The sequence below is a fragment of the Narcine bancroftii genome, chromosome 5 (genome assembly GCF_036971445.1).
Source record: "Narcine bancroftii isolate sNarBan1 chromosome 5, sNarBan1.hap1, whole genome shotgun sequence".
Classification (NCBI taxonomy): domain Eukaryota; kingdom Metazoa; phylum Chordata; class Chondrichthyes; order Torpediniformes; family Narcinidae; genus Narcine; species Narcine bancroftii.
In genome coordinates this window covers 196,062,395-196,077,622 of record NC_091473.1, presented here as the reverse complement: position 1 = coordinate 196,077,622, position 15,228 = coordinate 196,062,395, and the positions used below count along the sequence as shown (strand labels likewise).

Genomic DNA, 15,228 nt, shown 5'->3' with positions numbered 1-15,228 from the left:
TTGTTCAATTGCTTTATATGTCTCTTCCCGGGTGATGACCTCATCCAGCTCTAGCCTTAGGGGCTGTTGAGGGAGGTGGAGCAGGGCGGAATCTTGGACTGAGCGGTTGGCACTGAAAAGAGATTGGAAGTGTTCTGACCATCGGTTGAGGATGGAGATCTTGTCGCTGAGGAGGACTTTGCCGTCTGAGCTGCACAGCGGGCTTTGGACTTGGGGTGAGGAGCCGTACACAGCCTTTAGAGCCTCGTAAAAACCCCTGAAGTCGCCAATGTCTGCGCTGAGCTGGGTTCGCTTGGCGAGGCTAGTCCACCACTCATTTTGGATCTCCCAGAGTTTGCGCTGAAGATGGCTGCATGCGCGACGGAAGGCTTGTTTCTTCTCTGGACAGGACGGCTTTATAAGGTGAGCCTGGTGGGCAGCTCGCTTCTTTGCCAGCAGCTCCTGGATTTCCTGGCTGTTTTCGTCGAACAAGTCCTTGTTTTTCCTGGAGGAGAAGCCCAGTACCTCTTCAGTGGATTGCAGAATGGTAGTCTTCAGCTGATCCCAGAGGGTTTCAGGGGACGAATCTGTGAGGCGGATTGCATCCTCGAGCTTTGCTTTGAGGTTTGCCTGGAAGTTTCCTCTCACTTCGTCTGACTGCAGGTTTCCAACATTGAACCTCTTTCTGGGGGCTTTACTGTTCCTGGGCTTTGGCTTGAAGTGAAGGTTGAGCTTGCAGCGAACCAGCCGGTGGTCAGTTCCGCGCTGGGCATGACCCTGGTGTGGAGCACATCTCGTTTGTCTCTTTCTCGCACCAGGATGTAGTCCAGGAGGTGCCAGTGTTTGGATCGGGGATGCATCCAGGTAGTCTTCGGGCTTTCCCTCTGCTGAAAAAGGGTGTTTGTAATGACAAGCCGCTGTTCTGCGCAGAGCTCCAACAGGAGGCGCCCATTGTCGTTGCACTTGCCAACACCATGCTTGCCCAGGATTCCTGGCCAGGTTTCTGAGTCTTTGCCTACGCGAGCGTTGAAGTCGCCAAGGATGACAACCTTGTCGGCTGTAGGGGTGCGTTGAATGAGGTTGCGCAGGTCAGTGTAGAACTTGTCCTTTTCTGCTGGTTCCGCCTGGAGGGTTGGAGCATAGACACTGATGAGGGTGATGCGACACTTGTTTTGAAGGGGAAGTCGCATGGACATGATCTGGTCCGAGTGGCCTGTCGGGAGGTTTTCGAGTTTGGAGGCAATGGAGTTCTTGACCATGAAGCCTACACCAGATAGACGTCGTTCATCCATAGGACTTGCCAGACCAGTAGAGTGTATAGCCCGCGCCGCGTTCTTGGAGACTGCCTACATCTGCAAGGCGGACTTCACTGAGAGCAGCTATGTCGATGTCAAGTCTGAGGAGTTCATGTGCAATGAGGGCAGACCGACGTTCAGGTCGGCCAGCCTTGTCTAGCATGGTTCTGATGTTCCAGCATGCTAGCTTGAGTTTGTGAGCATCTTTTGAGGGGGAGGACGTGGAAGGGGAGGACGTGGAGGGGGAGGACGTGGACCTGTCCTCGGGCCTGCGCAAAGGAGCTTTTAGGTGGAGTGCAGTGCGCGCAGTACTGGCCCCACCCTTTACACCCATGGTTCGTGTGCCGTGGCCAAGCAAGCTGGGACGTGGCAGCGAGGTCCTTGGGTCGTAGGTTTTATATCAGAGTGGCCTTCTCCTATGCAGGTTTCTTACTCGGGCTGGAGGGGTCTGCCTCCCCTCCTAGGTCAGTCCATACTGCCCGGACCGTGGCCAAGGCCGCCGCTGCTTTCCCTGTGCCCGGACCGGGGCCGCCGCCTCCTACTTTCTGCCCGGACCGGGGCCTCCGCCAGCCTTACTCAAGTGAGGGACTTCTGTACATACACAGTGAAAGGTGGAAACCCTTGTGGTCTGAAGTCTGTATATACTAATTAACCTACAAATACTGTAAGCTTTTGGAGGGTGGGAGGAAACCAGAGGAAACCCACGCAGACATAGGGAGAATGTAGAAAACTTCTTACAGATGGCAGTAAAACAGACGTCATGTTTGAAGATAAAAACACAATGCTGGAGGAATCTTGATGAAGGGCTCAAGCCCTTTGAACTATAAAGTACGATCCACTGTTTGACCTGCTACATTTCTCCACCAACGCCAGGTTCAAACACGCTGCTGCTGTGTGGTGAAAGGCATTTTCATAGATGCATGGAGTGGCCAGTCCAAACCTCCCTGACCTTCCCTAACCCCTCCCCAGATTTCCCAATGAAAGTAGGTGTGCCCAGACTTTCCCCCTCTTGCTCCTTTATCTAGAACCTGGCCAAGTCGTGCATCAGTAATGCTCAGGTTTTTGGTAATTAAAGCTGTTTAATGCCGGGTATCCTGCTAGTAATGTATAAGAATGATAAACTTCTATCTGTCATCAGGAAAACAAAGAGTCCGGCACCCCTAACAATGGGAGAAAGAGAAGAAAGGAGAATCCCTTTAGAGTCACTAAGTGTCAGTGGATTCAGCCCCAGCGCTTCCGCAACCACCGTCCGGAAACACATACCTGCATCGTTGATCTGAAGACCGGGAAACTAACATTGCAAATTCGGTGGTGAGTGGACATAACCAGGCATTCAACTTTATTTTGTCCATCGCCCTATGAAAAGAGAGGAACATGAAGTTCAAAATTCAGATTTATTGTCAGAGTACATACATGACATCACATTTAACCCTGAAATTCTTCATCCCGTGGGCCAGGCAGAATTTATACTTATCGGTGAAAGTAAATTTTAAATTTAGATATACAGCACGGTAACAGGCCATTTCGGCCCATGAGTCCATGCTGCCCAAATAACCTGAACCCTCAGTATGTTTTGAACAGTGGAAATAAACTGGAGCCCCCGGGGAAACCCCATGCAGACACAAGGAGAACATACTAACTCCTTACAGACAGTACAGAATTTGAACCCTGGTCCCGATCGCTGGTGCTGTAAAGGCACCGTGCTGCCCCACAAATGCTGAAGAAACTCAACAGGCCAAAAAGTGAACTTTATGGAGCAAAGATACATAACCAATGTTTCAGGCTTGAGCCCTTCATCAAAGTATGGAAAAATATTGGCAGATGCCTGAATAAAATGGTGAGGGTGGGGGGGGGGGGGGGGCGCAGGCAGAGGAGCACAAACCTATAGGCAGGAGGTAATAGGTGGATAAGGGAGGAAGGATAGGGGGGGTCAGGCGGAGGAGCACAGGCCCACAGCCAGGAGGTAATAGGTGGATAAGGGAGGAAGGGTAGGGGGGGCAGGCGGAAGAGCACAGGCCTATAGGCAGGAGGTAATAGGTGGATAAGGGAGGAAGGATAGGGGGGGGTCAGGCGGAGGAGCACAGGCCCACAGCCAGGAGGTAATAGGTGGATAAGGGAGGAAGGGTAGGGGGGGGCAGGCGGAAGAGCACAGGCCTATAGGCAGGAGGTAATAGGTGGATAAGGGAGGAAGGATAGGGGGGGTCAGGCGGAGGAGCACAGGCCCACAGCCAGGAGGTAATAGGTGGATAAGGGAGGAAGGGTAGGGGGGGGCAGGCGGAAGAGCACAGGCCTATAGGCAGGAGGTAATAGGTGGATAAGGGAGGAAGGATAGGGGGGGTCAGGCGGAGGAGCACAGGCCCACAGCCAGGAGATAATAGGTGGATAAGGGAGGAAAGGCTCACCAGCAAACAGAGGGAAGGGGGTGACGAGCTGGAGAAATGAAGACAGAGGGATGGGGAAGAGAGGGAGAACAGGGAATGTCTGGAAGAAACCAGAGAAGTCGGTGTTAATGCCATCCGTTTGGGGAGTGCTCAAACGGAATATTAGGCGTTGCTCACCGAATTTATGAGTGACCTTAGTTTGGCAGTGCATGAGGCCATGTCAGCGTGGGAGTGGGGCACAGAATTGAAATAGTTGGCCACTGGGAGACCCTGTCACTGATGCAGACAGTGTGGTCAACCACTTCAATTGTCAATGTCAGGGATCTTCTAATGGACATCCATTTCAATACTACATCCCACTCACGAGCAGACATGTCTGTCCATGGCCTCATGCACTAAATACTCTACTTATTGGTGCCTGTCCAAATATTTATAAATGTTAAAATTGAGCCCATATTCACCACTTCAGATGGCAACTCGTTCCACACTCCCACCACTCTCTGCGTGAAGAAGTTCCCCCTAATGTTCCTTTAACACATGTTGTCTGGTTTGTATCTCAGTGAAAAAAGCCTGCCTGCATTGACTCTGTCTATACTCCTCTCAATTTTAAAAACCTCTATCAAATCTCCCCTCATTCTTCTGCACTCCAGGGAATAAAGTCCTAACCTGTTTAAACTTTTCCTGTAACTCATTTCCTCAAATCTGGGCAACATCCTGGTACATCTTTGAACTATAAAACATTACAGTACAGAAACAGGCCCTTCAGCCCTTCCAGTGTGTGCCAAACTATTATTCTGCCTCATTCCACTGACCTGCATCCAGTCCATACCCCTCTCACCAATGTACCTGCCCAAATTTTTCTTAAATGCTAAAATTGAGCCCACATTCACTTCAGGTCATTTCACACTCCCACCACTTTCTGTGTGCAGATATTCCCCCTAATGTTCCCCTAAACTTTTCCCCTTTCACGCTTAACCGTGTCCTCTGGTTTGTAACTCACTTAACTTCAGTGGAGAAAGCCAACTTGCATTTTTTCTATATCCCACATAACTTTAAATACCTCTATCAAATGTCCCCTTATTCTTCTGCGCACTGGGGAATAAAATCCTGACCTGTTTAACCTTTCCCTTTAACTCAGTTTCTCAAGTTCCAGCAACATCCTAGTAAATCTTCTCTGCGCTCTGACCAATTTTTTTCAATGAGGTGCAAATTCTCAAGATAAATGTAGAAAGTTAGCTTGCTTTACCTTCACGAGGAGACTTGTGAGGAGCAGGTTTCTGGAGAAGGTGATGTTAAGGCTGGTATTGTAGGCATTTTCTCTCCTATTGGCCAACAGCACAGTGGCGGATACTCTCTGCCGACTGTTCTTGACAATGTAAGGCCTCTGCCTGAAGTAAAGACATTAGTTTATTTTGCTGAAAGACTTCAGCACCTTGCTGTGAAGAAGGAACTGGGAGGGCTGGTGCATGAATTACTAAAAGGTTGGTCTGCAGATGCAGTAGGCAATCAAGAAGGTTAAAAAAGAAATTTCTGGTGAGGCCACACTTGGAAAATTGGGTTCAGTCTGGTCGCCTCATTGCAGGGAAGCTATGGAGAGGAGATTTACCAGGATGTTGCCTGGATTGAAGAACGTGTCTTATGAGGCAAGGTTAACAGAGCCTTTTCTCTTTGGAGTGAAGTAGGATGAGAGGTGTCTCAATAGAGGTCCACAAGATTCTGAGAGACTAGATAAGGTGGACACCTATTTTCCCAGGAACATTGGATGCAGGAAATGACCTCTGCAGATACGCAAGTAATGAGTTGCTTCATATGGGAAGGACTGTTCGGGCAGTGAGTATACTATCTCACAGGCATGGGAGGTATTAGTAGGAAGGGAAGGAGTCCTGGAGTGAGGAGTCCCTGTGGTAAGTGGAGAGGGGAGGAGAAGATGTGTCTGGTGGCGGGATCAATCGGAAAATAGGAGTAGCCCGGGACTACATTTGCTGGGGTTCAGAATCTCCCCCCTTCCCTTCGATTTAACCGTTAATATTGATAATCACAAAAATTTCTTACCTTGATCCAGAAATATCCAGGTGTACCTGAAGTGAGAGATCTGTCAAACACACATTGTCGTCTCCACAATCTTTGAAGAAAGGAATCTGAGCACAAGAGAGAGGGTGTGAACTTCAGAACAGATCCACCACCATCCCAGGCTAATGCGCATGTGGCACATCTTGCAGAGCCAAGCTGCTGTCTCAGGCTGCCAGAAAACCTGGTTTCAATCATTCAGGGGTCGTGGGTCAATTGGGTGTATTTGGGCAGCACGGGTTCATGGGCCGGAAGGGCCTGTTACTGTAAATGTAAAAATCGTGCCATTGCGAGAAGGCAGGTTCTCCCTATGCCCACATTGGTTCCTCTGGTTCTCATAGAGTGTTCAGCACAGAAATAGGCCACCAAGTCTAGGTAACCCTCTTGTCCATCTGCACAGATCCCGTTTGCCCACTTCCAAGCCTTCCCCATTTTAGTGCCTGTCCAAATGCCACTTAAAAGCAGTGATTATATCTGATCACCATTTCCTCTGACAGAATCCCAGACATCAGCTCTGTGTAACATTACACTTTTAAGTCCTCTTAAAAGTCCCTCCCCTCACCTTAAACCTGTGCTAACTTGTTTTTCATACCCTATACAGAGGAATAGGACTCTCTACATGATTTTAATATAGATGTACAGCATGGTAACAGGTCCTTCTGTCCCATGAGCCCATGGTGTCCAAATTCCCCATTTAACTTTCAACCCCTGTACGTATTTGGAGGGTGGGGGGGAAACTGGAGCACTCAGAGGAAACCTACGCAGACACGGGAAGAACATCGAGTCCACAGCAATCTGGAGGGGGAGGGCGAGCAGTCCACGTGGGGATCAATGACATAGTTAGAAGTGGGGATGAGGTCCTGGAGGGATTATGTAGAGTTAGGGAAGTCATTGAAAAGCAGTACCTCAAGGATGGCAATCTCGGGATTGCTGCCTGTGCCACGCGCTAATGAGGGTAGAGATAGGAAGTTGTGGAGGATGAATGTGTGGCTCAGGAGCTGGTACGGGGGGCAGGGGATTAGATTTCTGGATCATTGGGATCTCTTCTCGGGAAGGTCTGTCCTGTACAAAAGGGACCAGTTGTACTTGAACTGGAGGGGGACCAATATCTTGGCGGGCAGGTTTGCTGGAGCTGTGGGGGAGGGTTTAAACTTGTTTGGCAGGGGGAGGTGGGAATCAGAATGAGAGTGCGAAGATTACGGAGGAAGAACACCTAGATTGGAAGGAATGGAGGGAACAGAACATAAAAATAAATGAAGGAGGGAGGAAGGTAAAGGTAGTTGGTAACAGAAGGAGTAAAGTGCATATATTTTAATGCAAGGAGCATTGTAAATAAGGAGGATGATCTTAAGACATGGATAGCCACATGGAAATACGATATTGTGGCCATCAGTGAAACTTGGAGAGGCATGTTTGGCAATTAAATATTCCAGGATTCCATTGTTTTAGGCATGATAGAACACGATGGATAAAAAGTGGAGGAGCTGCAGTACAGCAGTGATGTGGCAGGATGGTTTGGTGGGATCGTCCAGCGAGACTATTTGGGTAGAAGTGAGGAATGGCAGAAGCATGAAAACATTAATGGGAGTATTATAGACCACCAAATGGGCTGAGGGAATGAGAGGAGCAAATTTGTAAGGAGATTGCATATATGTGTAATAAATTTAAGGTGGTAATTATGGGAGATTTCAACTTTCTGAACATTAACTTGGACGTCCATACAGTAAGAGAGCTGGATAGGGTAGAGTTTGTTAAATGTGTTCAAGAAAGTTTTCTTAATCAATAAGTAGAAGAACTGACTCAAGTATTGGATCTCCTATTAGGGAATGGGATAGGTCAGGTGACAGAGCTTTGTGTTGGGGAACACTTTGGGTCAAGTGATCACAATACTATTAGTTTTAGGCTAGTAATGGAAAAGAATAGAGATGGGCCAAAGGTTGAGATTCTTGATTAGAAGAAAGCAAATTTCGTGGGGATGAGAAAAGGTTTGGAGGGTGTGGATTGGGATAAGATATTTTCAGGGAAGAATGTAGCAGATAAATGGAGGATATTCAAAGGAAAAATTCTGAGAGCACAGAATTGATATGTCCCTTTAAGGATTAAAGGAAAGGTTAGAAACAGTAGGGAGCCTTGGTTCTCAAAAGATATTGGGGACTTGGTTCAGAGGAAGAGGGAATGTGTACAATAGATATAAACAGCAAGGAATAGGTGAATTGCTTGAGGAATATAAGGAGTGTAAAAAAAGTCTTAAGAAAGAAATTAGAAAGGCTAAAAGGAGATATGAAGCTGCTTTCTCAAGCAAAGTAAAAATAAATCCAAAGGGTTTCTATAGGTACATGAAAAGTAAAAGAATAGTGAGAGAGAAAATTGGACCCCTTGAAGATCGGGGGATCAGCTATGTGAGGGAGTCAGAGGAGATGGGAGAAATTTTAAATGATTTTTTTTCTTCAGTATTCACTAAGGAAAAGAATATTGAGCCAGGTGAAGTGAAGAAATATGGTTGGGAGCTCATGGATAATATAAGGATTAATGAGGAGGTCGAGCTGGCTATATTGAAAAAGATGAAGATGGATAAATCTCCAGGTCCTGACAAAATATTCCCTTGAACCATGAGGGAGGTTAATGAACAAATAGTGGGGGCATTGACAGAAATATTTAAAAAGTCACTGGCCACGGGGGAAGTGCCCGAGGACTGGAGGTGGCTCATGTTGTTCTGTTGTTCAAAAAAGAATCCAAATGTAAACCTGGTAATTATAGGTCTGTAAGTCGGACGTCAGTGGTGGGTAAATTAATGGAAGCGTTCTTAGAGATGGTATATACAACTATTTGGAAAGACATGGATTGATTCGGAGTAGTCAGCATGGTTTTGTATGTGGAAGATCATGTCTAACAAATCTTTTTCGAGGAGGTTACTAAAAAGGTTGATGAGGGGAAGGCGGTGGATGTTGTCTATTTGGACTTTAGTAAGGCTTTAGACAAGGTTCCCCATAAGAGGTTAGTAAAGAAGGTGGAAGCATTAGGTATTAATGATGAAGTAGTGAGAAGGATTCACCAATGGTTGGATGGGAGATGCCAGAGAGTAGTGGTGGAAAAATGTTTGTCGAATTGGAGGCCAGTGATGAGTGGAGTGCCTCAGGGATCGGTACTGGGTCCACTGCTGTTTGTCATATATATTAACGATCTAGATGATAGGGTGGCAAATTGGATTAGTAAATTTGCAGATGATACAAAGGTTGGCAGTGTTGTGGACAGTGAGAAAAATTATCAAAGCTTACAGGGTGATATAGGACAGTTAGAAGAGTGGGCTGAAAGATGGCAGATGGAGTTTAATTCTGATAATTGTGAGGTGCTACATTTTGGTAGGACTAATCAAAATAGGACATACACGTTAAATGGTTTCATAAATCAGAGTATTGAATACAGGAGTTGGGATGTTATGTTGAAATTGTATAAGGCATTGGTGAGGGCAAATTTGGAACATTGTGTGCAGTTTTAGTTGCCGAATTACAGGAAGGATATAAACAGAATAGAGTGAGTGCAGAGGAGATTTATGAGAAAGTTTCTGGGGTTTCAGGATTTGAGTTATAGGGCAAGGTTGAGCAGGCTGTGACTTTATTCCCTGGAGTATAGAAGATTGAGGGGTGATTTGATAGAGGTATTCAAAATTATAAGGAGGATAGATAGAGTCAATGTGGACAGGCTTTCTCCATTGAAAATGGGGGAGATTCAAACAAGAGGGCATGAAATGAAACTAAAAGGGGAAAAGTTTAGGGGAAACATGAGGGGGAATTTCTTCACGCAGAGGGAGGTGGGGGTGTTGAATGAACTTCTGGCAGAGGTGGTAGAAGTGAGATCGATGTTAATATTCAAGGAAAGGTTGGATAGATATATGGACGGGAGAGGTGTGGAGGGTTATGAGCTGAATGCAGGCCAGTGGGGATAGATGGGAGATGATGTTTGGCATGGACTAGTAGAGCCGAATTGGCCTGTTTCTATGCTGTAGATGGTTATTTGGTTACAAACTCTTTGCAGACAGCACCAGATTCGAACCTGGGTCACTGGCACTGTGAAAGCATTGTGTTAACCACTACACTAACTGTGCCATATTATATTCCCCTGTCAGATCATAAATCAGCCCCCTTCACTCAAGGGGGAACAAAGCCATCAGACAAACTGTTCTCTCCCCATAACTGAGGCTCTCCAATCCAAGCAACTTCCTGTTGAATCTCCTCTGCACATTCTCCAGTGCAGCCTCATCATTCCTCTCGTTTATCACGGTACTCAAAGTGCTGTCAAACCTGTGCTTTGTTAAGTTGCCAAACAATGTTGCAGCTTTTAAGAACATACATCTCTACCAGCCACTATCATGCCACCCTTCTACAGGAGCTCTATGGAGAGTGTCCTGGTCAACCCCATCACAGTGTGGGTATGGTTGCTGCAGAGAAATGGATCAGAGGTCAATCCACAGGACCATAAGAGCGACAGAGAGGATCACTGGGGTCCCCCTCACCCCCATCAACATGATTTACCAGGATCATTGTCTGAAGAGGGCACATAAAACCATTGAGGACCCCTTCCACACCCCTCCCACAGCATCAGGGAAGAGTTAGAGGAGGATCAGAGCCAGCACCACCAGGCTGAGGAACAGTTCTTCCCACGGGCAGTGAGAATGCTGAATGACCAAAGGAACTGCTCATATTAACCATCCAAGACTCTCATAATCATGAAATAATATTTGCTTATTTATTTGTATCTATGAATACTTGTCTCCTGTATTGTTTGTCTGTGTGTGTTATGTCTGGTTGTGTGTCTGTGTGTTTTTGCACCGAGGACTGGAGAATGCTGTTTCATCAGGTTGTACTTGTGTAATCAGATGGCAATAAAATTGACTTGACTACACCACAGTACAAGCCCTTTGGCCCACAGTATTGTCCCAAGTTGATAACCCACTGTGGTAAACCACTGTAATGTATAATTGTCTGGTCGGACACACCCATTGGCCGGTTGTACCTGTGGCCCCAACCCACAGGCTCCTGTATGAAGGTGGCTATTTCACAGCCCCCTGCAACTCAGCGCAGGACAGCCAAACAGTAGGTGAATTAAAGCCTATTGGTTTCTCCACAACAGTCCTTTGAGTGATTGATGGGGCACCATTTTAATTCACTTGAAGTTTTCTACAATGGAGCAGATCTTCAATCCAGAAAAGCTGGAAATCTACCCTGAATCGCCTGAGGTGTCTCCCAGCTTCGAACTCTGGCTGCACTGCTTGAAGCATTCTTTCAGGCTCCCTCCACCTTTGTGTGATCAGACACCAACAAACTGCAGTCCCGGGTCGACACCCTGGTGAACTCCATGATCAGGGATGCCACAACGTACCAGGAAGCCATGGACACCCTCAAAGGGCAATACCTGCGTAAAATCAATGTTGTCTATGCGAGACACCTTCTAGTGACCAGGAAGCAACAACCAGGTTAATCAAACGCCGAATATCTTCAGGCTCTGTGAGCACTCGGCAGGGCCTGTGAATGCAAAGCGTATCTGTTGTGGAGTATACAGAGGACCTGATACAGGACACCGACGTCACAGGGATCAGATTGATCTACATCTTGGAACAAGGGAAACTCAGTCTGCGGAGAGCAGTCGAGCTGGTAGGTTTGCTGGAGCTGGCTTTCCAGAACATGGAGGCTGACTTGACCGACAACGTGGCCGCTTCATGGTCACACTGGTTGCAGCCATCCTAGGACACGCCACCACCCCTCTGCTCAAGACTACAGCAGCAGTGCTCCGCGAAACCCTACCGACATTCTCAACCAGCTGTGGTGAAGATCCGACCACAGCTGTGGTGTTCTGGGAACCCCCAAAGTGCCACTTCTGTGGCCTGGGGAAGCATCAGAGGAAACGCTGCCCAGCGAAGGATTCGACCTGCTCCAGCTGTGGAAAGAAGGGCCACTACGCCAAAGTGTGCAAGTCCAAACCCCTTCTTAGCAGGACCACGTGTGGATCGTGGGGGCCATCTTCCGCAACACTGCTATCACCCAGATCCAGTCGCACCATGTATGATCCATGGGGGCTGCCATCTTGGATGCCATCTTCAGGATCCAGCAGCACCATGTACGATCCATGGGGGCCACCATGTTGGATTCCATCTTTAGGATCCAGCAGCACCATGTACAATCCATGGGGGCCGCCATCTTCAATGCCATCTTCAGGATCCAGCAGCACCACGTTCGATCCATGGGGGCCGCCATCTTCAATGCCATCTTCAGGATTCAGCAGCACCATGTACGATCCATGGGGGCCGCCATCTTGGATGCCATCTTCAGGATCCAGTAGCACCACGTTCGATCCATGGGGGTCGCCATCTTGGATGCCATCTTCAGGATCCAGCAGCACCATGTGCGATCCATGGGGGCCACCATCTTGGATGCCATCTTCAGGATCCAGCAGCACCACGCACGATCCATGGGGGCCACCATCTTGGATGCCATCTTCAGGATCCAGTAACACCACGTGCGGGCCATGGGGGACACCATCTTGGACGCTGCCATCTTTTACTGCAGTGAGGTGCAATGACTCAACTCTAGCCTCCATTACCCTCAACCAGGACAGTCTGCACCAACTCGCCAGGTCAATGATGAACATCAAGGTAAACGGCCACATGATGAGTTTCTTCTTCGATAGCGGGAACACAGAGAGTTTTATACACCTGGACACGGTGTGGAGCCTCTCCCTCACGGTACTGCAGGTGAACCAGAAGGTCTACTTGGCATCCGTATCCAGCAAACGTTCAGGGTTTCTGTATTGTGACTTTAACGGTGTGGGCTACTGTGTATGACAACTTTCGGCTGATGGTAATGTCGCAGCTCTGCTCTGCTGTACTGTTGGTGCTTGATTTTTAATGTCACTTTGAAAGGGTGACGATAGCATTCGATGGGCCCCATCCACCCCTCACCATTCATAACCAGAAATTCGATAGCCAGCCCCCTGCCATTCACGTCCACCAACCAAACCACTCATCATGCACAACTTGCGGGCTCTCTACAATTAAAGTCCCCCATCTGTCGCTATTCACCAATCTCACCCCTGACTGCAAACCCGTTGCAGTCTAAAAGGAGACGGTACAACATCGGGGACAGGGCCTTCGTCTGGGCAGAGGTACTTAAGCAAGGGGTTATTGAAACCAGCATCAGCCATTGGAGAGCACAGGTAGTGGTAGTGAAAAACAGGGTAAAGAATAGAATGGTCATCGACTACAGTCAGCCCATCAGTAGATACACTCAATTGGACGTATACCCCCTTCCGCGAATCGCCGATATGGTCAACCAAATTGCCCAGTATCATGTCTTCTTGACCATCGATCTTAAGTCAGTATATCATCAGATACCCATCCGCCAAGGGGGCTGCCAGTATACAGCGTTCGAGGCAGATAGCCGCCTCTACCACTTCCTGCAGGTCCCCTTTGGCGTCACAAACAGTGCCTCTGTCTTCCAGCGGGAAATGGACCGCATGGTGGATCAGTACGAGTTGCGGGTCACTTTCCTGTACCTCGACAACATCACCACCTGTGGCCATGACCTGTAGGACCATAATGCCAATCTCCAGAGATTTCTCAAGACAGCCAAGCTCCTTAATCTGACGTACAACAAAGCCAAGTGTGTGTTCCGCACAACTCGCCTGGCCATCTTTGGCTGTGTCATGGAGAATGGTGTCATTGGCCCAGAGCCTGACCGCATGTAACCACTCCTGGCGCTTTCCCTTCCACACAGCCTCAAGGCCCTGAAGAGCTGCGTTGGGTTTTTCCCCTATTATGCTCAGTGGGTCCCCAATTATGCGGACAAGGCCTACCCCCTTATCAAATCTATGTCCTTCCCTCTAGCAGAGAAGGCTCGTGCAGCCTTCAACCACATCCCGTCTGACATTGCCAAGGCCACAATGCATGCTGTAGACAAACCCACCAATTTTCAGATGAAAACTAACACGTCAGACTTCACCCTGGCAGCCACCCTAACTCAAGCTGGTAGGCCCATCGCATTTGTCTCACACACAATTCAGGTCCCCAAGATTCAATGCTCCTTAGTGGAAAACGAGGCCCAAGCCACTGTTGAGTCTGTGCGGCACTGGCACCATTACCTGGCCGGTAAGAGATTCACCTTGTTGACGGATCAACGTGCTGTCGCGTTCATGTTCAACAATCAGCAGAGGGGCAAACTCAAAAACCATACAATACTATGGTGGAAAATAGAATTATCTACCTATAACTATGACTTCCTGTACCAGACGGGGAAACCTAATGAGCCACAAGATGCCCTGTCCCATGGGACTTGTGCCAGCACCCAGATTGACTGACTGCAAACCCTCCATAATGATCTCTGTCACCCTGGAGTCACCAGGATTTTTCACTTTGTTAAAGCAGGCAACCTGCCGTACTCCATCAACGAGATCAGGACCATGACAAAGAAATGCCAGGTCTGCTCTGAGTGCAAGCCACACTTCTACCGACCAGACAGGACACAACCTATTAAAGCCACTTGCCCCTTCAAGTGACTCAGTGTCGACTTTAAAGGACCCCTGCCCTCTACCGATCGTAACATATACTTCCTTAATATAATTGACGAATACTCCCGCTTTCCATTTGCCATTCCCGCTTTCCATTTGCCATCCCCTGCTTGGACATGACCACTGTCAGAGTCACCAAGGCCCTGTGCAGCATATTCTCTCTATTTGGCTTCCCCAGAGATTGGGGGCTTTCCATTATGAGTGACGAGCTGTGTCAGTACCTGTTGGCTGGGGACATTGCCACGAGCAGGACCACTAGTTACAATCCCCGGGGTAATGGTCCAGTGGAGAGAGAGGATGCTACAGTCCGGAAGGCTGTCCTCCTGGCCTTGCGGTCCAAAGGCCTCTCAGTATCCTGCTGGCAGGAAGTTCTCCCTGAGGCCCTCCACTCTACCAGGTCCCTGCTGTGCATCATCACTAATGCCTCACCACAAGCATGTATGTTTTCCTTCCCCAAGAAATCGGCGACAGCAACCACATAGCTGATGTCCCCAGGGCCCGCAGAGGCTTGTGAGGACCCATGTCTGACCCATTGGTCAAAAGGCCCCACCTCCTCCATGCCAACCCCCAATATGCCTATGTGGCATATCCGGACAGAAATGAAGGCACCGTTTCCATCGGGGATGGCTCTCTCAGGGCCCCTGGAGACCACTGCTAATCGCCTCACACCCTCCTCACAGTTGAACACACACAAAGCACCTGACCTCTGGTATTCTGCCTCCACCCTGAGGGAGGGTATTCCATGCGTGGCGTCCACCCACCAGCACAACATGATGGATATGAACAGAGGCCCGAGACCCTCCAGGATTCCACTGCTGTACCATAGCCACAACTGGTTCTATGACAGTCCCAGCCAATGACCAAACCACCTGATAGGCTGAACATGACTTTCAAATTGTAAACAAGTATCTTTGTAAGTTCCTCTTCACCCCGTGGGACTCTTTAAAAAC

At 48.4% G+C, this 15,228-nt stretch overlaps 1 protein-coding gene across 1 annotated transcript in view; it reads right to left on the bottom strand.

Moving 5' to 3' along the window:
• The window catches only part of itga10 (integrin, alpha 10), a 172,929-nt gene that overhangs the window by 30,498 nt on the left and 127,203 nt on the right, over nucleotides 1-15,228 (bottom strand). The window contains exons 19-21 of the mRNA XM_069940600.1: nucleotides 5,708-5,793; nucleotides 4,902-5,043; nucleotides 2,538-2,630 (exon numbers count right to left, since the gene is read on the bottom strand). Of these exons, the coding sequence (XP_069796701.1) occupies nucleotides 2,538-2,630; nucleotides 4,902-5,043; nucleotides 5,708-5,793 (321 nt within the window). The remainder of the gene's footprint in view (nucleotides 1-2,537; nucleotides 2,631-4,901; nucleotides 5,044-5,707; nucleotides 5,794-15,228) is intronic.